The sequence below is a fragment of the Paramormyrops kingsleyae genome, chromosome 4 (assembly GCF_048594095.1).
Source record: "Paramormyrops kingsleyae isolate MSU_618 chromosome 4, PKINGS_0.4, whole genome shotgun sequence".
Taxonomy (NCBI): Eukaryota; Metazoa; Chordata; class Actinopteri; order Osteoglossiformes; family Mormyridae; genus Paramormyrops; species Paramormyrops kingsleyae.
In genome coordinates this window covers 29,257,530-29,277,922 of record NC_132800.1, presented here as the reverse complement: position 1 = coordinate 29,277,922, position 20,393 = coordinate 29,257,530, and the positions used below count along the sequence as shown (strand labels likewise).

Here is a 20,393-nt window from a genome sequence, read left to right as displayed (position 1 = left end):
GGCATCAGCGCAGCAGCCAAGTACCAAACTGGAAAACACAAAATAAATGTTTATCTTCCTCCGTTATCCGGAGAGAATGGTGAGCAGCCATACAGCGATAGTATGTTAATATATTTTATTACGGATTGGGTTTCTCAGGGGGTATTAAAATAAAGGCTGCAGGCCACTTTTGGTGTGTGACGGCAGATGTTTTGTGAATAACCCTGAGTGATGGAGCACAGGAGGGGGCCGGAAGCCGCGCTGCCCCCGGGGTGTCCGGAGAAAATGTGAGGTTTTATTCTCAGCCGGACCTCGCTGGGCTTTCCGAGCCGCGATAACACGACAAGCAACGTGGGCGACCTGCAACGAGATAACCGAGCCTATAGCGAAGAAACTGCCTGTCCTCCGCCTTGGGTCCTTATGTCTATATGCAGGCAGCTCTCGACTTACGTAAAACAGACTTTAAGTAAATCAGGGCTACGCTAAAATAAAATATTGGCGATACACAGAGTTCACGAAATCGCCAACACCAAAAGACGACGTACTCCTTGAGTAAATGAACTTTCTATTATCATTTATTTAGTGTATTCTTTAATACGTAATACTAGTATATTTTAGCGTATGTGTTTTTCTTAAATGGTATGAGAATGTGAATCCAGCCTACGTAAGATCTGAGCTGGGTAAGGGTTTGCGGAACCAGCGTAGTGCATTCTTCAGCAGCAGATGCGTGGGTATCGCCTAGCCGCCCTTCGCACTCAACTTCCCACAATACACTGCTAGCTGCAATTACGGCAGCCCGCAGAGCTCACAATACACACCATCGTGTTTGCCTGGACTCTGCCACTTAACCCAGCGACGGACCAAGTGGATCTCCAGGTCCGGATACTCTCTGCCGGATTGATCTTTATTTTAAAATCTCGGAAGAGGATTTAGTGCGAGTCAAAGCGAGGCTATGAGAGCTGATTGGTAAATGGTCACCCGGATCCCGGCGGCGGCGCGTCGCTCCGTTTCTGATCGCATTTAACTATAACCAGACCCCCTTAACATGGATAGTCGCATCTTTCGGCCTCTTTTTCCTTCTTAAGCAGGGATATGCGAGGTAGGTGCCGTGTGGGCCGGCGGTCTGAAATCTCGGTTCTGATCTGGGTGAATGTGACGCAGGTTCATTTTCCGCGTCCCACTCGCCGCCACCGGCTTAATGTCTCCCCTGCCAGCTGATCACTGTGTTTACAGGGGCATTTTCGGCGTTAGATAAATAAATGTAGAGACTGTTTACTTCTGCGGGGCAGCCGGGGCGCGTGTCCGCCGCACGCGCTTGCAGGGAGGCTCCGGACTTTATTTGCACGTACCTTTTACTTGCATGCATGTGCATTATGCTTGTGGGATCCCGCATCCAGACCATTACGTGCCAGGGGCTCGTTTTGTGTGTCATGGCATCTGGGGGTGTCTCTGTATCTGCTGGCAAACTAACAGCCCAGGCGGAGGTGTGGAGGCCGGCCACCTCGCAGGTACGGCCCGCCAGTGCAGGGCCACGCAGCCGGGGTCGCTCTGCGCTGTCCGGTGTGATGGCTTCCTGCTGATCCGACACAGAACTCAGTGTATCAGAAAGAGGGTCTCCTCGCCTGTCTTGGTTGGGTAAAATGATCTGTGGCATCTCCTTTCATTTATGAGGTGTCTGGCTCCAGGTATTTTACCGCTGTTTACTTTGAAAATAACATTTTTTCATCCTTCAGTCTCCTAACTTTTTATCGTATTTTAAAAGTTTATTTCCTGCATGAAATGGGACTCTAGTTACGCAAATATCTCTTAAGATCTTACTCCCAAATTCTTCTTCTGGTTACCTATTCTGCTTACAGAGCTTTTACTGTCTTCAAATGTAAATAACCTAAATAAACTTTTTTTTTCCGCTGGATGCGTGACCAAGTGACTATTTCTACATTCAGATAATATGCTAATGTAGGAGTTGGCTCGGGGTGTGTAAGTCCCGCATCGGCTGACCAGTCGGGAGGGCGAGCAGCACCGGGCGGCCGCATCTCGAGGCGGTCCTGCTGACGTCACTCTAGCTTCCAGAGTCCCGCTGGAAGAGGAATTTGGGTCGGTCTCACTCGGCTGCTCCAGCATCCCGCTGGGCCGGAGCTGTCGGGGGGCATTGAATACCAAATTTTAGAAGTCAGAGCGAGTAGCTTTAAGATGTGGATAAATAACAAGTAGGGGGAGCAGCACTGCAGCCGGCCAGCACTGCCTGTCTGGCCAGGGCTCGAAACGGCCCAATGTTGCTCTTTCTCTCCCCCTGTTTATTTTGGAGAAGCTGTTAAATTAATTAAGGCTGTTAAAAATGATCGTTTTTGTGGGTAGTGACTGATAAACTGCTACTGGTGTGTTTTCCCCGTCCTCCCTGTGTGACACCTGCCCCCCCCCCCCCAGTCGTAACGTGTCACGTGTCTGCTGGTTGAGCTCTCACACCTGGGCTAGCACGTGTGGAGAGGCCTGTTTCTGCTAACGAGCTGAGCGACAGGGGTGGGGCACTTTGCAATGAGGCTGCTCTCGGTCTGGCAATCCCCCGTGTGCCGTGTTCCTGGCCCAGGGTTCGAGTTCCCCACCCAGGCCAGCCTGCTCTTTTGTGGCCGCGGATCCTGCCGTGACCTGTGGTGTCATGGCCTCCGGCTGAATGTCAACCTGGTGAAGTTTGGAGGTCAGACGCTGCACACTCATGAGCACCAGGAATGAGCACTGACAGGCTGCCCCCCCCCCCCCCCGGCCTGCTGAGCCGTGTGATTCCTGACCGGGACACATTTCTGATGTGTGGGTGTGTGACACGGCTTGTTTTGATGTTTGAAGTCTCCCCACCTTGATGTTTGCTCCCGATGGGCCATAGCGCTCCTTCCTTGTCTGTGTGCTGTAGCAGAGTTAAGATGGCTGTGGGTCACCTTGCAGAAATGAATACAGCTCTTCACAAAGACCTGTTTCTGGCTTCTATTATACATTTTAAAAAGGGCATAAACAACCTTAAGTCATACATTTAGACTTTTTCGATTAAAAAGTTACACTCTTCAAAAATGAACCGGAGATTCAGTGATCCATGTAATTTTGAGCAGCCTCTGTTTTGGGAATTATTTCTGTGTCAGTATGTGACCTTTTATACTCTGCTGTATCATTTCTTGCTTAATCACATTAAAAAGATTCTGCTGATGGTTTTAGTGTTACCCTGTGTGAAATACATGTGTAGCAGCTCCTTCTGCTCTGCCAAATTTCGCTTTGTCTGCCATGGAAATGTGAAGCAGTGGCTTAGGGGCTCTGACTGCATCACGTCACTGAACATATGGCTCTACCATCTGATAGCACTTAAATGTTTTAAAATCTCAAAATGATGCTCCAGCTCGCTTTGCAGTCAAGCATATCTGGGCAGATATCTTGAGATATGGGTGACTTGTCCCCTCCTCAGTGTCCATTGATCGTGAGCCGTGTGCCTTATGTGGGATCGCACAGCACCAGGGATGGTCGAGGAATGCTCTGCTGCCTTGTTGAGGTCGGGCTGCTGCTGTGGCCTTTGTTTGGCTCTTCTATGCCGCGCTCAGTGTTCTTATGTTAAATGCTACGCCTCAGTAGGATGGAGGGTTATTGAGAGAGGAAGAGGTTCGGGAAGGTCTGGGCTGCAGAGCAGGCAAGAAAAGGTGCTTCAAGTATCTTGAGGAGGTTCTAGAGAGGGAATCATAGAACCCTGAGCCAGCCTGGTCTTGATGAGCCTTATCCACCCACAAAGGTGCGTGGTCTTGAGGATCCTTATCCTCCCCTAACCCTCTTTTCCACCAACGCGGTGCCTGGGCACTAGGAGCCATATCCTCCCCCGAGTGTCCCCACAAAGGTGCCTGGGCATTAGGAGGCATATCCTCCCCCGAGTGTCCCCACAAAGTTGCCTGGTTATGAGGGACCTTATCCTACCCCAAGTGTCCCCACAAAGTTGCCTGGTTATGAGTTGCCTTATCCTTCCCCGAGTGTCCCCACAAAGTTGCCTGGTTATGAGGGGCCTTATCCTTCCCCAAGTGTCCCCCCTGGTCACGAGGGGCCTTATCGTCCTCTGAGTGTGTCCCACGATGGTGCATACCTTTCGCAGTATTTGCTCTCTGAGGGCCTGCAGATTGGTCCTATCCATTGCTCTTTCCACCTGAACATGTTTTGTAAAACAGCATTTTCACAATTTTCTCGTAACACAGCTGGGAGTTAATGATATTTCCTCCACGTACCTGGTTTAAATTGTTGTTAGATTCCACTTGTCACCATGTGCATTACGAGTATCCAGTACTTACAGTTTTGTTTCTCACATTCTTAGTAGCTCAGATCCTGCCCTACCAAAAAAAAGCCACTGAGCTCTTATTGGTTTCTGTTATGATCTGTGCCGCCCAGTTGCTTGCCTGTACTGTATGTCTGCTGTAAATTTCCTTTTTACACACAGACAGGGAACCTATATGGAGAAAACTTCAAAACCAGTACGGCAAAGTTAATTACAGAGACATTATTTTGCCACAAATCATCTCGCATTACGGTTGTGCACTTAAACACTATCAACAGTCAATTGTCCAATGTCCTGATAAAATAGGGTTTAATCATTCAGACAGTGAATATGGTTTTTGAATGACTTATAGTGCCTAAAATAGTACTTATGTCATTGATACAAAGCATTTTCCTGGCCTGCATGTTGCTAAATGTTTGTTGAATATTCCAGTCCTTGCTGACGTCCCGACTGTCCAGATTTTATGTCTGATATCAGGCACTTGCTGTTGCAGTCAGATGTCATCCACTGAGGTTTTTTGTCAGATTTTACATATTTTGTTTAACCTGTTTGCACAGTGAGGCCCCGATGTCAGTGGTTGACTGAGTGCTGTGTAGCGTCTGTAAAAGCACGGTGACCCTCCTGTACCCTTGTCAGACAGGAGCATGAGGTCCGCGGTCATCTCAGCTCATGCTGGGGTCTCTGGGTCTAACTGAGGGGCCTCCCTTGTCTAATGGGGGGGGGTGTTTCCTTCACAGCTGTGTGTTGTGGGGACTTAAATGACAACCGTCCGCATTCAGACCCAAGCAGGCTGTCTGTGCACTGTGCTTGGGCGCCGATCATCGGTCTGCTGATTCCGTCTGTCTTTAAGTTAATTGAACTTGTTAACAGTGAGTTCCACGTCCGTTGGTGCAGCCTGTTGTTTAACTGAATCCGTTCATTAGCGTTCATTAGTGTCATGTTAATTTCAATAAATGTGTGTAGCCACATCTAAAGTGACTCACCCTGGAGATGTTTGTGGAAATTGGTGAATATTTATTTGGCAAAAATAACCAGTTCCCTCTTTAATCATGTGTAATGGCATTTAATGCCTCTGGGGACATTTGCACAAAGAAAATAACTTCTGAGAGAGTACAGAACACCCCAGTGTGGAGCAAACGGCGTGTCGTGCTTTTGGTCGATACATCCTGCTTCCCGAGATCAGCTTGCACTTATAATGTTTCAGCTTTACGTCATGTGCTTGTCCTTGCTCTGATATTACTGATATTTTTTTTTCTTTTAATTGTTTGACTTTTTTTTTTGTGAACTGACTTTCACTGGCTATTCTCACCGTGGTAAAGCAGAAATGATCCAATAGACGATGAGGACTCAGTGATCGCTCGCTCTCTCTCACACAGTCACTATGCATATCTCGGATTTTCTTCTGCTCTCGAATACGGTTTCCTGTGGCGCCGTGGAAGATGGTCGTGTTGTGGTTCAGACCAGTGTTAATTTTGACAGCAGATTTCAATTTAGTTTTAGTCATAGTCTTTTGACTAAAATGCAATTTTAGTTTTAGTCATATTTTAGTCATCTGTTTTGTTTTAGTTTTAGTCTAGTTTTAGTCGACTAAAAAGCATAAGATTTTAGTCGACTAAATCTACTGTAGATTTAGTTGACTAAAATATATTGGGTTTAATTTAAATGTAATTTAGTTAAACCGTGGTAATATACAAAATATTCTAACTTAAAATTAAATAAAGCCAAGTCTCATTAAATATGTGGAATATCGTCTTTCCATAAAAACCAAAAATTAGATATGCATTGTTTAGAACTTGCATATGACATTCTTCATTCTGTAAAGCAAAAGTGCAACTCCAAATTATTTAAAAGAAAAACTGTATTTGGCAGTAATGCCATTGCAAATACTGCATGACCTGAAAAAATTACCTTGCAGATGTCGCTTTAGATTTGTTGTATTTTTACCAGCGATTTCCGCTCCACACGGTTTACACAAGGTCTTGTTTGTCTTGACATCAAACGTGAAATTATTCCATATATCTTCTCTTCTTTTTCTCCCAGCCATTGCCATGTCATTTTAGTTTAAGTCAGACAGACACCCACCAATGTATGCAAGATGTACTGTCGCATCTCGCGTCGCAAGGTGAATCAGTATCTTAATTTTCCAAATGTGCGTGTGCGTCTCACCGCGCCACGCACCAAGATTAATTCTGATTGGATCATTTCCAAAAACGTCCCTCACTCACATTTTCGTCTCGTTTTTATTAGTTAACGAAAATGCAGCGTGTGGCTCAGTGGGCTAAGCCGTGTGCCTGTAATCACAAGGTCGCCGGTTCAAGCCCAGCCTCAGCACGTCTGCGGGTCCTTGAGCAAGACCCTCAACCCCCAGCTCCCTGGGCGCCGCTATGGGTGGCTGCCCTTCGCGGACAGCTTGCTCTACAAAGAGCAAGTTGAGGGAGGCGTAAAAACAATTTCCCCACGGGGATCAATAAAGTACCAATTATTATTATTATAAAATGTCATATTTTTATTATAGTTTTCGTCATCATCACTTAATTTTTATTTAGTTATCGTCTCGTTTTCGTCAGTGAAAATTTGTCGTTGACGAAAATTATAACGAAAATATTTCGTCAACGAAATTATCACTGGTTCAGACGGCCCTGGCCTTGCCAGGTGCCTCACGCCGCTGTTAACTGGCACGACTTGAGCTGTGTCGTTACTTCATGGTATGATGCAGACCAGCAGCATCACCTGCTACTTAGGCCTTTCCAGTGGTGGTGGTGGTGGGCCTCCCCGAAGTCCTCCTTACTGGTTCCAGTGCCAAGAGCAGGCCTGCAGCTCTGTGGGGCGCTCCTCCCATCTGCAGGAGTCTGCTTGCCCTGTGCAATCTGCCTCTCTGTTGGCCTTTAGCTCTGTTTTGGGGTTGATTTCAGGGGCAGCACTTATAAGTACATCCTACTCTGGTTAGACATGGCGCTGGGGTCGAGTGGGGTGTGCTGGGGGGCTCGAAGCCAGAGGTCGAACACGAAGCCCCAGTAGAGCAGGCAGAGTTGGCCGTCACAGATGACGAGCTCTGGAGCACCCTCTGCTGGTGGGGGTCATGCCAATGCATTCTGCATGAGTGCCTTCTTGCCCGCTAGGTTGTTTTATTTATTTTTTGCAGCTACGTTTAGCAGTTAATTAGAATAGAAAACAGATTTTAAAAAGTGCCTTTTTTAAATGAAATCTTGTCCACGCTCCTGCGATCTGTACGCTTCTTCCCGCTGTTTACCCCACGCACAGCTTTGCTGAAAATCGCCCGAATCTCTGCCTCAGGCCTCTCGTTTGGTAATAAATCTCTAAAATTAGCACGACCAGCTATTTTTATGTCGAATGCAGCATGGTTCTTAACAGAATGAATGCTCAGCGCATCCCGATTGAGGACTGCACGGCGACTCTGGTGGGGGGAGGGTTTCAGCTACAGTCGATGCTTTTTTTAAACGACAACAGCTCTAAAATAGAAACGGCCTTTTTCATTGCCAGTGAGGTATTTCCTTTCTCTTGCTGTGGGATGTTATGTGGCAAACTGGTTTTTGTTTTTGTTGTTTTCCCGTCCACAGTCAATGTCCTGGATCCATTTGTTTATCATATATTACAGGCAGCATTTCCTGAAAGGTCCCCTGGTTTAAATTTAATATTTGTGCTCAGAGGCAGTTCAGCCCATTTGCTCACCCCTCTGCCTGCTGTTTTAACCTGTATGAAAATGCGTGATGTCATACTAGCTTGTGTTAATGGTGTGGCGCCTGAGCCAGCAGGCTCCCTGCTCGCGAGGTGCTGCGGTTACAGTCTTCGCCGTGTTCCCGACGTGCTCTGCACCCCTCCCCGGGTCTCACGGCGTCGCCGCGGCCCCTAGGTTACAGTCTTCGGCGTGTTCCCGACGTGCTCTGCACCCCTCCCCGGGTCTCACGGCGTCGCCGCGGCCCCTAGGTTACAGTCTTCGGCGTGTTCCCGACGTGCTCTGCACCCCTCCCCGGGTCTCACGGCGTCGCCGCGGCCCCTAGGTTACAGTCTTCGGCGTGTTCCCGACGTGCTCTGCACCCCTCCCCGGGTCTCACGGCGTCGCCGCGGCCCCTAGGTTACAGTTTTCGCCGTGTTCCCGACGTGCTCTGCACCCTTCCCCGGGTCTCACGGCGTCGCCGCGGCCCCTAGGTTACAGTCTTCGCCGTGTTCCTGACGTGCTCTGCACCCCTCCCCAGGTCTCACGGCGTCGCCGCGGCCCCTAGCCGCTGTCTGAGCCGGCGGCCGCACTGAGGGCGATTCCTCTCCGCTCCCTCGCACGTCACGGTTCCTCAGACACGGACACATGGAGCTGTAGCTTCCTGCTGGCTGACCTCCAGAGAGAGATAGACGACGTGGGAAATAGTGCGAAGGACAGCGGCGGCGGGTGGGGGGGACGACGATGTCGTCCAGCAGGAGCCAGAACCCACATGGGCTCAAGCAGATCGGCCTGGACCAGATCTGGGACGACCTGCGGGCGGGAATCCAGCAGGTCTACACCCGGCAGAGCATGGCCAAGTCCCGCTACATGGAGCTCTACACGTATCCTGCCACAGGGGGGCGCTCTCTATGGAACGCCGTCCAGTTTCACTGGTCTTTATGAAACGAAGTGTTTCTTTGACGAGCAGGGCCTGATCTGTAATGTGTCTGCCTTCACTCCGTGCGGCGAAACAGGGTCCTTATAAGGTACCTCATCTACTCAGGGTGATGCTCTGGGTGGTTTGAACCCCTGTGGACTCCCCATGCCACCCGAGGAGGTCATTATCATGTGGTGTAGTCTGCCTCGTTTAAGGCTGCCCAAAGGCATTCTGGGTACAGCCACCTGCAGTCGTGATGGGCAGTAGCGTGAGTGGCTATAAAGACACGGTCTGGTTTATTACCATAAAGTTGAAAAGGTGCAAGGGATTTAATTCACGATTTATAAAAACGTGACAATGCACTTTGTCAGTCTGGGTGACATGCTTTGTAAGTTTGACTAGGAACTAACGTTTAACAGATAAATCTCACGAAATACAGCTAAACATCACTTTGCACGTAATACTCCAAACAGAAAAACTCTAATCTTCGGCTGGCCCTTGACTGACTGACCCTCGTGAAACTCCCCCTCTGTTGTGCCTGTGTGAATCACTGTTTGCTCAAGACCAACATCACCTGTGTGTTTAACACACTTCTGCACATAACTGTGCTGCGGCTGCGTGCCACATTCTGCCAGCACAGTGAAGCACCGCACTGCTCTAAGTGGGAGGTGTCACTTCAGTGGCCCATGAAATTTAATTTGCAGTAATAGAGCAGATTTGCCCTGGGATGAGTTCACTGTAAAACAGTTCTGAATACGGCTCTATTGTCATTTCATTCAGAACCATTTCATCCATAAATAAACCCCATGTTGTGCATTTTGTTTGGCTCGTCCCAGCTGGGTGACCTGAATTTGTGAATAAATCATTCCAGCTTCCCCCCAGCGTCTGGGGGTGTCTTGGTGCCTCTTGCCGTTGTCTTTACCCTTAACCCAGGTCCCAGGCATGTTTATAATTACTGCACCAGTGTGCACCAGTCCAACCAGGCCCGTGGGGCTGGGGTTCCTGCTTCCAAACCTTCCAAGAAGACCCCCACCCCGGGGGGGGCCCAGTTTGTAGGCCTGGAGCTATACAAGCGACTCAAAGAATTCCTCAAGAACTACCTGACGAACCTTCTCAAGGTAACCGAGGTCGCCTCTCTCCCCGTGACTCAGTTTTAAGCCAAGGGCTGTTTGAAGCAGTGAAGCAGTGAAGCAGTGCATTGTACCAGCATGTTACTGAAGGGTGAGTGTAAGTTCAGGTCCGCATGTCGCTGACTTCCTTGTGAAAAGCTAGATTAGTACCTAGGAGGACTTCAGTCTACTTTACTCTGAACACCCATCATGTTTCTCCTGTCAAATGTCTGTGAGATGCCTCTGAAAGTCGAATCTTAGTCTCAGCACTCTAGCTTGAGGAACAGTTTAATACTCTCCACGTTCCCTCCACGTTTGGAAGCTCCCCGTAGACTTGTGCTGAGTTGGCGCACTTCTGCGGGAGGACGAGATTGTAGCCGTGAACATTTGCGTTCGCAGGATGGGGAGGACCTGATGGACGAGAGTGTGCTCAAGTTCTACACACAGCAGTGGGAGGACTACCGGTTCTCCAGCAAGGTGCTGAACGGCATCTGCGCCTACCTCAACCGGCACTGGGTCCGCCGTGAGTGCGACGAGGGCCGCAAGGGCATCTACGAGATCTACTCGGTGAGGCCAGTCACATGACCCGGTCTGCCCCGCCCCCTGTCATCACTTCCCCTCTTAAAGCCCCCGTGTCATGGGACCTGCCCTCCTGTCTTTCAGCTTGCCTTGGTAACGTGGAGAGAGTGCTTATTCAGGCCGCTGAACAAACAGGTAAGCCCGCCCCCAACCCAGGCACTCTGAAGTGTACAGTAATTAACACTGGTTGGAGTACCAGTCGGTCACTTACTGGTTTGACTGGGAAGCAATCAGATACCAAGTTGGTTGGACCAGTTGGAGATCAGCACCCCTTTCTGGGCTACGTCCTGCTGTCCAGCCCCCCAGCTAAGACTCTTAACGTCAGTTAATTCAGTACTGGGGTGAAAATCCAAATGCAAAGTGTCTTTGGCTTAAAAGCATCATCCAGAGAAGTGGTGTCTCCTAAGTCGCTGTGTCCTGAATCTCGGCGCGGCAGGTTACGAACGCGGTGCTGAAGCTGATCGAGAAGGAGCGTAACGGCGAGCCCATCAACACGCGGCTGGTCAGCGGGGTGGTGCAGTCCTATGGTGGGTGCCGCTTGCCGTTGGCTGTCGGCGCGGCCGTGCTAACTGCTAACGTGCTAACTGCTAACATGCCGTCCTCTTTCAGTGGAGCTGGGCCTGAATGAAGACGACGCCTTTGCCAAGGGACCCACTCTCTCCGTCTACAAGGAGTCCTTTGAGAGCCAGTTCCTGGCCGACACCGAGCGCTTCTACACCAGGGAGAGCACGGAGTTTCTGCAGCAGAACCCGGTGACGGAGTACATGAAGAAGGTACCGGCCTGCAGACACACGGCGTCAGAATCAGAAGCATCTTTACTGGCCAAGTTTGGTTTAAACATACTGGGAATCTGTCTTGGTGGCCATGTGCCAGGACAGTGTTCCATTTACAAGAATAGTGGAACACTTAAGTTCAGTAAAAAATTGCTAATTTATTGGCTTTATAACAAAAATGATTACTTCATTCATTTGTTTACAAAAATATACATCACATTAGAAACAACCAGTAGTTTTAAGTAGTAAAATTGAAACCCAGATTATAGTTCTGAATGAGCTGCTCCGAGTTAAGACGTTCATTGACAAACAGTCTCACTGGTGTTTTTGAATTAGTAACACCGTTGCAATGACAAAATACATTTGTATTTAGTATCCATTGGGAGCAATTAACAGCAGAATGGCAAAATAGAACTGAATGAGTCAGTCAAAAAAATTGATACTTAAAAAGAACATGTTTGTGCGGAAGATATGTGCTGTGTGTTAAATATCACTCGTCAATGGCCTTTAGTTACAACACCAATCAGTTTGCAACATTATTACTTTCTGTGAGTACTGTATATAGACATGAAATTTTAGTCGTGCTTTTTACGCTAGACTGTGTGCCGAATATGGAATGGGATGAATGAATGAATGAATGAATGAATGAATAAATAGGGAATATAAGTTAATGAGTGATGCTAGGTAGAGCTGTTCATTAAGCATGTTTGCGGGTGACCGTATTGGTGTAGGGTCCTAATCCCCTGTAAACATCATTGGCTATGAGCTGATTGGGCCACTCGTATCCCCCCCCCCCCGTGAAGGCGGAGGCTCGCTTGCTGGAGGAACAGCGCCGGGTGCAGGTCTACCTCCATGAGAGCACGCAGGACGACCTGGCCCGCAAGTGTGAGCAGGTGCTGATCGAGAAGCACCTGGAGATCTTCCACATGGAGTTCCAGAACCTGCTGGATGCCGACAAGAATGAGGGTGAGGCCTGCTGCCTGGGGACCGGCTGTCTGGTCTGCCTTGGGCCCTGCTGTTGTACCTTTGAACACAGTACCGCCTCCAGAATTTCTGCACCTGGTACCGGGAACGTGACCCTCCATGACCTTCCACTCCCTCTCTCTGCCCCACAGACCTTGGCCGCATGTACAACCTGGTCTCTCGGATCACCGATGGCCTGGGCGAGCTGAAGAAGCTTCTGGAAACGCACATCCACAACCAGGGTCTGGCCGCTATTGAGAAGTGTGGGGAGGCTGCTCTCAACGTGAGTCTGTCCCCGGGGGCCCCCAAACAGCTGTCCGTTCTTAACCCTCAATGCATAAGGTGTTGAGGAATAAACAAATCATTCTAATTTAAATTTCTCCGCCTGAACACACGTTAGTGTTTCTCCCTGTGTTGCGCCTCCCTGTTTAGACCTGAGCCGTGTGACTTAACGCCGGACCGTGTCTTTCCACACGGCCTTGCTTGTTTGGCTCTGTCTGAACACCGTTATAAAGCACCAAGATGCTACTACAGAATTTGCCGGAGTTGCCTGGCAACAAGATTTCCCAGGCATGGTCCTTAGTCAGGTGTGGCAGTTTCACGTTAGCCGTTTGTCATGGGCTGCATCGGTACGTGCAGAAGGGTTAGATCCCCGGGGTACAGCGGCCGGTGCCACGCTGTGACTCTCCCCTCTGGATGCCTCTGGATTCTCTGTAGGGGCGGATTTCCTTGTGCTGTGTGTTTGCTTTGCCGTTCAGTGTTTTCTTCGAAATATCTTCAGTATGGAGCGTGTGCTAATCTGGGGGGGTCACGGTTTGTAAGCGCTTTGTAGCTGGTGTTACTGCCCTGCTACAGCGCCCTCTGCGTGCTGTGTGTGTTACAGCGCCCTCTGCGTGCTGTGTGTGTTACAGCGCCCTCTGCGTGCTGTGCGTGCTACAGCGCCCTCTGCGTGCTGTGCGTGCTACAGCGCCCTCTGCGTGCTGTGCGTGCTACAGCGCCCTCTGCGTGCTACGTGTGTTACAGCGCCCTCTGCGTGCTGCGCGTGCTACAGCGCCCTCTGCGTGCTGCGCGTGCTACAGCGCCCTCTGCGTGCTGTGTGTGTTACACTACAGCGCCCTCTGCGTGCTGTGCGTGCTACAGCGCCCTCTGCGTACTGTGCGTGCTACAGCGCCCTCTGCGTACTGTGCGTGCTACAGCGCCCTCTGCGTGCTACGTGTGTTACAGCGCCCTCTGCGTGCTGTGCGTGCTACAGCGCCCTCTGCGTGCTGTGCGTGTTACAGCGCCCTCTGCGTGCTACGTGTGTTACAGCGCCCTCTGCGTGCTGCGCGTGCTACAGCGCCCTCTGCGTGCTGTGTGTGTTACAGCGCCCTCTGCGTGCTACGTGTGTTACAGCGCCCTCTGCCCCTCTGTCTCCGTCCTGTGCGGACACATCACCGTTCCTGGGTGTTGAGGTCCGTCCCACATGAGCAGGGAGACGTAGCAGCCCGTCGCTTAGGAGGGGAGCGACAGGCCCTCGTGTGCAGGAGCCTGAGCTGGGAGCAGTAGCTCCGCTCTCTGGCGAGATTCTCTGACGGGCATCAGAGTTCATAGTTGTGTTCTAATCGGCGCGCCTGCTGGAATGTGGAGGATAATGAGTCTTCCCTCTCGAATGTAATGACTCTCAGTCAGATTTCCCCCGCGAGGGAGGGGCCTTCCCGGCTCGTAATTAAAATGCCGATTCGGTCAGGGACCCCAGGTCGCCGTCTGCGTACTCGCCGAGGTTTCCCGGAAATTCTCCGCGGGGATAAATCGAGTTCCTCTTCTGTTCCATAGGCTTTGGTTTTATTCAGCATTTTATTTGTCCACAGGATCCCAAAATATATGTGCAGACCATCTTGGATGTCCATAAGAAGTACAACGCCCTCGTGATGTCGGCATTCAACAACGATGCCGGCTTCGTGGCTGCTCTGGACAAGGTGCGTCAGTTACTGCCCCCCCTCCAGCCTCGCTGCTCCCACCACCCCGCCGCGGGTGTCGCCCTCGTCTCGCCATGCCGCTCCTAACGCCCCCCCCCCCCGGCTTCCCATCTGCTCAGGCCTGTGGACGCTTTATCAACAACAACGCCGTGACCCGGATGGCACAGTCTTCCAGCAAGTCCCCCGAGCTGCTGGCCAGATACTGCGACTCGCTGCTGAAGAAGAGGTGAGACTCAAATGGGACGCGACCCCACACTGCACGCAGGTCCGCAGTGCCGCCTCCGTTCATACCTCCTGCTGACAGGCTATTTGAAGCCCCCCTCCCAAATAAATAGCCATGTCTTAAACATCTGTCTATTTTTGCATCTGACAACTTTACTCGTTACTTTACTTTGATTGGTTTCTAAAGCTCCCAGGGCCTGTTGGTTATTTACTATGGGGGGGGGGTGTCTTCCCCAGCTCCAAGAACCCTGAGGAGGCGGAGCTGGAAGACACACTGAACCAGGTGGTGAGTTCCATGTTCTCCTGGTGCTGTAGAGGAGCCCCAGCCAAGGCTGCTCTCTCCGCCATGTTTCTGCACGTGGGCTGGTGCTGAAGCTGTGGGGGTGTATTAATGTCGCAGCACACAGAAATGGCGAATGTGCTGCTTGGACATCGGATTCTCACATTGTCATTATATACAGACACACACGCCCATGTACATATCTAAACGGGACCGTCCCTTCATTTCTATGGGGAACACTCTAATCCCAACATGGCGACCGTAACCCCGACCCAGCCCCGACCTTAACCATAAGTAACCAAACAAAATACAAGACTTTTGGCATTTTTAGTTGTGTGGTCTCTTGTGGGGACTGCAAAAATAACAGGTTTTATCACATTGTGAGGTCATCATACATACATATACACACACACACACACACACACACACACACACACACACACATGTGGTTCCTTCACACTCACACACACACATGGTCCCTTCACACACACACGGTCCCTTCACACACACACGGTCCCTTCACACACACACGGTCCCTTCACACACACATGGTTCCTACACACACACACCTGGGGCAGCTTTACCTAATTGCCCTTTTCTTTCGCTTTCAGTCCAACTGCCGTCTTTCCTCTTCCATCCCCTTAGATGGTGGTTTTCAAATACATCGAGGACAAAGATGTTTTCCAGAAGTTCTACGCCAAGATGCTGGCGAAGCGGCTGGTGCACCAGAACAGCGCCAGCGACGACGCGGAGGCCAGCATGATCTCCAAGCTGAAGGTGGCTCTCCTGAGCTCCTCCCCCTCTGCCAGTGCGATCCTCACTCTCTCTACTCTCCCAGTCACGGGCTTCCAGTCTGTGACAAGCTGAAGGTGGCTCTCCTGAGCTCCTCCCCCTCTGCCAGTGCGATCCTCACTCTCTCTACCCTCCCAGTCACGGGCTTCCAGTCTGTGACAAGCTGAAGGTGGCTCTCCTGAGCTCCTCCCCCTCTGCCAGTGCGATCCTCACTCTCTCTACTCTCCCAGTCACGGGCTTCCAGTCTGTGACATCAAGCTGAAGGTGGCTCTCCTGAGCTCCTCCCTCTCTGCCAGTGCGATCCTCACTCTCTCTACTCTCCCAGTCACGGGCTTCCAGTCTGTGACAAGCTGAAGGTGGCTCTCCTGAGCTCCTCCCCCTCTGCCAGTGCGATCCTCACTCTCTCTACCCTCCCAGTCACAGGCTTCCAGTCTGTGACATCAAGCTGAAGGTGGCTCTCCTGAGCTCCTCCCCCTCTGCCAGTGCCATCCTCACTCTCTCTACTCTCCCAGTCACGGGCTTCCAGTCTGTGACATCAAGCTGAAGGTGGCTCTCCTGAGCTCCTCCCCCTCTGCCAGTGCGATCCTCACTCTCTCTACCCTCCCAGTCACGGGCTTCCAGTCTGTGACAAGCTGAAGGTGGCTCTCCTGAGCTCCTCCCCCTCTGCCAGTGCGATCCTCACTCTCTCTACCCTCCCAGTCACAGGCTTCCAGTCTGTGACAAGCTGAAGGTGGCTCTCCTGAGCTCCTCCCCCTCTGCCAGTGCGATCCTCACTCTCTCTACTCTCCCAGTCACGGGCTTCCAGTCTGTGACATCAAGCTGAAGGTGGCTCTCCTGAGCTCCTCCCTCTCTGCCAGTGCGATCCTCACTCTCTCTACTCTCCCAGTCACGGGCTTCCAGTCTGTGACAAGCTGAAGGTGGCTCTCCTGAGCTCCTCCCCCTCTGCCAGTGCCATCCTCACTCTCTCTACTCTCCCAGTCACGGGCTTCCAGTCTGTGACATCAAGCTGAAGGTGGCTCTCCTGAGCTCCTCCCCCTCTGCCAGGGCGATCCTCACTCTCTCTACCCTCCCAGTCACAGGCTTCCAGTCTGTGACAAGCTGAAGGTGGCTCTCCTGAGCTCCTCCCTCTCTGCCAGTGCGATCCTCACTCTCTCTACTCTCCCAGTCACAGGCTTCCAGTCTGTGACATCAAGCTGAAGGTGGCTCTCCTGAGCTCCTCCCTCTCTGCCAGGGCCATCCTCACTCTCTCTACTCTCCCAGTCACAGGCTTCCAGTCTGTGACATCAAGCTGAAGGTGGCTCTCCTGAGCTCCTCCCCCTCTGCCAGTGCCGTCCTCACTCTCTCTACTCTCCCAGTCACGGGCTTCCAGTCTGTGACATCATCCTCACTATTCCTGGTCATTATGTAAATAGGTCAGCGGAGTACCGGGACTTTCTCAGGTTCTGTCTGAATGTTCTGTGTTCTCACACCCTAACATCCCTCTGTCCTCCAAAGCCTCCTTCCTGAACATGAGCGTTTCTGTCCCGTCTCAGCAAGCCTGCGGCTTCGAGTATACATCCAAGCTCCAGCGCATGTTCCAGGATATCGGCGTCAGCAAGGACCTCAACGAGCAGTTCAAGAAGCACCTGTGTAACTCGGAGCCACTGGATTGTAAGTAGCAGCCCCCTCCCCCCCCCTCCGGCACTCAGTTACTGGAACGAATAAATTACCATCCACACCAAAGGCAGCTGAGAGTCATCATGGATCTCTATAATCCTCAGCAGCCCTTTCAACTTCTTAATTACTTTTTGCCTAATTTTGTAATTAACTGGTGATTTGCAGCACAAGGATTAACTCAATAGAGATGTTTTGGGGAAACAGCGCCCCCTGTGGAGGCTGATCCACACTTGGTTTTTGTTTGTCTCTGAAGATCTTCCTTTTTTTACCTGTTTACTTTCAATGTGAGTGCTGATTATATTGCCAGTAACTGGGTGATCATGCAGATGTTAGAGGAACTAAATCCATTCGCATTAATGCACGTTGAAAGTTAGCTTTGTGGTCATGTGATAAGGGCTCGTCCCATGTGACCTTGAGGCCTAAAGGCTAACTAATGCACGATGACCCGGTTCTGCAGGCCTCGGTCTCACATCAGCGTCACGCTCTTGTGTTGCAGTGGACTTCAGCACCCAGGTCCTGAGCTCAGGCTCCTGGCCCTTCCAGCAGTCCTGCACGTTCGCACTGCCCTCTGAGGTGAGTCACCTGCCTCGGAGCTGCTCGAGGCACCCTGGCCTCACTCTGCGGGGGCCGTCACGCCCCTCGGCGAGGTCACCATCCCAGCACGTTAGAGTTATCTGCGGACGTATCTGTGTTGCTGGGTGTGACAGTGGAAGGGCTCAGGCCTAGTTCCGGTCCCTTCCTGCGCGCCTGTCCCCCGTGTAGCGTAACGCCTGAGACGTGCCAGCCAGGTGTAGCTTGGTGGCCTGAGACGTGCCAGCCAGGTGTAGCTTGGTGGCCTGAGACGTGCCAGCCAGGTGTAGCTTGGTGGCCTGAGACGTGCCAGCCAGGTGTAGCTTGGTGGCCTGAGACGTGCCAGCCAGGTGTAGCTTGGTGGCCTGAGACGTGCCAGCCAGGTGTAGCTTGGTGGCCTGAGACGTGCCAGCCAGGTGTAGCTTGGTGGCCTGAGACGTGCCAGCCAGGTGTAGCTTGGTGGCCTGAGACGTGCCAGCCAGGTGTAGCTTGGTGGCCTGAGACGTGCCAGCCAGGTGTAGCTTGGTGGCCTGAGACGTGCCAGCCAGGTGTAGCTTGGTGGCCTGAGACGTGCCAGCCAGGTGTAGCTTGGTGGCTTAGGCAGCCGGCAGCGGGACCCTCTAACTTCAGTGCTCCGTCCAGCTGGAGAGGAGCTACCAGAGATTCACGGCCTTCTACAGCAGCAGACACAGCGGCCGCAAGCTCACCTGGTTATACCACCTGTCCAAAGGCGAGCTGGTCACCTACTGCTTCAAGAACAGATACACACTGCAGGTGGGTGTTCAGCTGGGGGGGGGGGGGGCTCTCTGCCCTGCTGTAGCCAGTAGGTACCGGTGACTGAGCGGAGAGTGAGGACCCCGTCACCTCCTGGTGCTGCCGTCCTCGTGCGAGACGCTGACTGAACCCTGTCCGCAGGCCTCCACGTTCCAGATGGCCATCCTGCTGCAGTACAACACGGAGGACGTGTACAGCATGCGCCAGCTCACCGACAGCACGCAGATCAAGGCGGTGCGTGTCCAGGCCCGTCCTGGCAAAACTGCTTTGATTATCAGTGTAGCAACTTAATGTCTATTGCTGGATTAAAGGGAAACTTACAAAATGTACATCCATAATACCTGATGGCATTAGCTGTCAATAATTCCTCTTTTCTGTTCTTCACCTGAGTGAGACTAACAGGACTTGTATTTCTTTTTATAGGATATATTGGTGCAGGTTTTGCAGATTCTGTTAAAATCTAAATTGCTGGTAAGTGCACAATAAATCTTGCACGGCAATACTCTCAATTCATTGTTCCTGCAGCTGCTCATGCACGTCCAGGTTTCGAACTCTAATGCGAGTCCTGCATCTGATGATTAAATGTTACGTGCAGGTCCTGGAGGATGAGAACGCAAATGTAGATGAAGTCGATTTCAAGCCGGACACCTTGATAAAACTCTACCTGGGCTATAAGAAGTAAGTGACAATGCGTTTGAAAGGCGCGGGTGCGATGCGGGAAATGCGCGGGTGCCGTTTGAGGGGAGTCACCGAGTTGTCGAACGCGTCCTGTGCCGTCCCGCGCAGCAAGAAGCTACGTGTCAACATCAACGTGCCGATGAAGACGGAGCAGAAGCAGGAGCAGGAGATCACGCACAAGAACATCGAGGAGGACCGCAAGCTCCTCATCCAGGTGTGAACGCGATCGGCCGCCGGGCACCGGGCACGTCGCATGGCCAGCGGGAGGTACTCACGCTTGGGTCCTTCCACAGGCCGCCATCGTCAGGATCATGAAGATGAGGAAAGTCCTCAAGCACCAGCAGCTCTTGGCAGAGGTACTGAACCAGCTGTCGTCCAGGTTTAAACCCAGAGTCCCGGTCATTAAGGTGAGTATGAGTTCACCAGAGAAGGGCATTTCAAAACAAAATGGCCTCCTGAGCTTGTCTAAAACTGCCACGTCTTTCAGAAATGCATCGACATCCTGATAGAAAAGGAGTACCTCGAGCGCGTCGATGGCGAGAAGGATACCTACAGCTACCTGGCCTAAATGTGCTCCCGCCAACGTCGGAGTACCATGTGTCATCCAGCTAGACGACGTTAGGAACATGTGCACAATGGGGAAAGCAGCCCGGCAGATCAGTCGCTGAAACTGTACTGCCCTCTACAGGCCGGATGACGGAAAAGCAGGAAGGCCGCTGCCCTAAAGGCCTGTACAGACTGCTCAGGATAAGTGATGTACCTTTTTGGCATGTAAATACAGATGCAGTAATCTGCCATCGCCAACATTAAGCAAAATCAAAGTCCTCTGTGGAGGGCAAGGTCGCATGCTACTGCCTATCTCCTTTTAAAAGTTTAAGGAAAAATTATGAATGGCTAGACTGCTGATTCACTGTAGCAGCTGCAGTTAAAGATGCGATGCGGGCAGCGGTTTCGGAGCAGAAGGGTGACAGATGAAGCCGTCAGTCCTGCGTAATCTGCATTGTGACCGGCGACAGTTTGTATAGTGCTTCATTTTCTAAATGTGTGAAATAAAATTAAGGTTTCTCTATGCGTTTTAAGGTGACATCGGCTTTGCACGTTTCTGAACACTGGACCTACCGTTGCACACATGCTTCGAGTTAAGGCGGCTTATGACTCAAAATCCAAGCGTGATTTAAAAAGT

At 51.3% G+C, this 20,393-nt stretch overlaps 1 protein-coding gene across 5 annotated transcripts; it reads left to right on the top strand.

Annotated features, from left to right (window-relative positions):
• Positions 1-20,294, top strand: LOC111834008 (cullin-1-like). Of its 5 annotated transcripts, none has more exons than XM_072711068.1 (22): positions 1-79; positions 8,482-8,824; positions 9,800-9,977; positions 10,368-10,535; positions 10,632-10,682; positions 10,984-11,074; positions 11,157-11,320; positions 12,124-12,286; positions 12,436-12,566; positions 14,131-14,238; positions 14,358-14,464; positions 14,698-14,746; positions 15,386-15,517; positions 17,065-17,182; positions 17,685-17,761; positions 18,401-18,532; positions 18,674-18,766; positions 18,956-19,003; positions 19,128-19,210; positions 19,319-19,424; positions 19,504-19,617; positions 19,698-20,294. In XM_072711068.1, exons 2-22 carry the CDS (start codon positions 8,685-8,687, stop codon positions 19,776-19,778), a joined length of 2,334 nt encoding a protein of 777 aa, XP_072567169.1. In that variant the 5' UTR covers positions 1-79; positions 8,482-8,684; the 3' UTR covers positions 19,779-20,294. The 5 variants fall into 5 exon arrangements, with proteins under 5 accessions (XP_072567169.1, XP_072567168.1, XP_072567167.1 ...); XM_072711067.1 differs by lacking the exon at positions 1-79 and adding an exon at positions 253-531; XM_072711066.1 differs by lacking the exon at positions 1-79 and adding an exon at positions 558-855.
• The last annotated feature ends 99 nt before the right edge of the window (positions 20,295-20,393 follow it).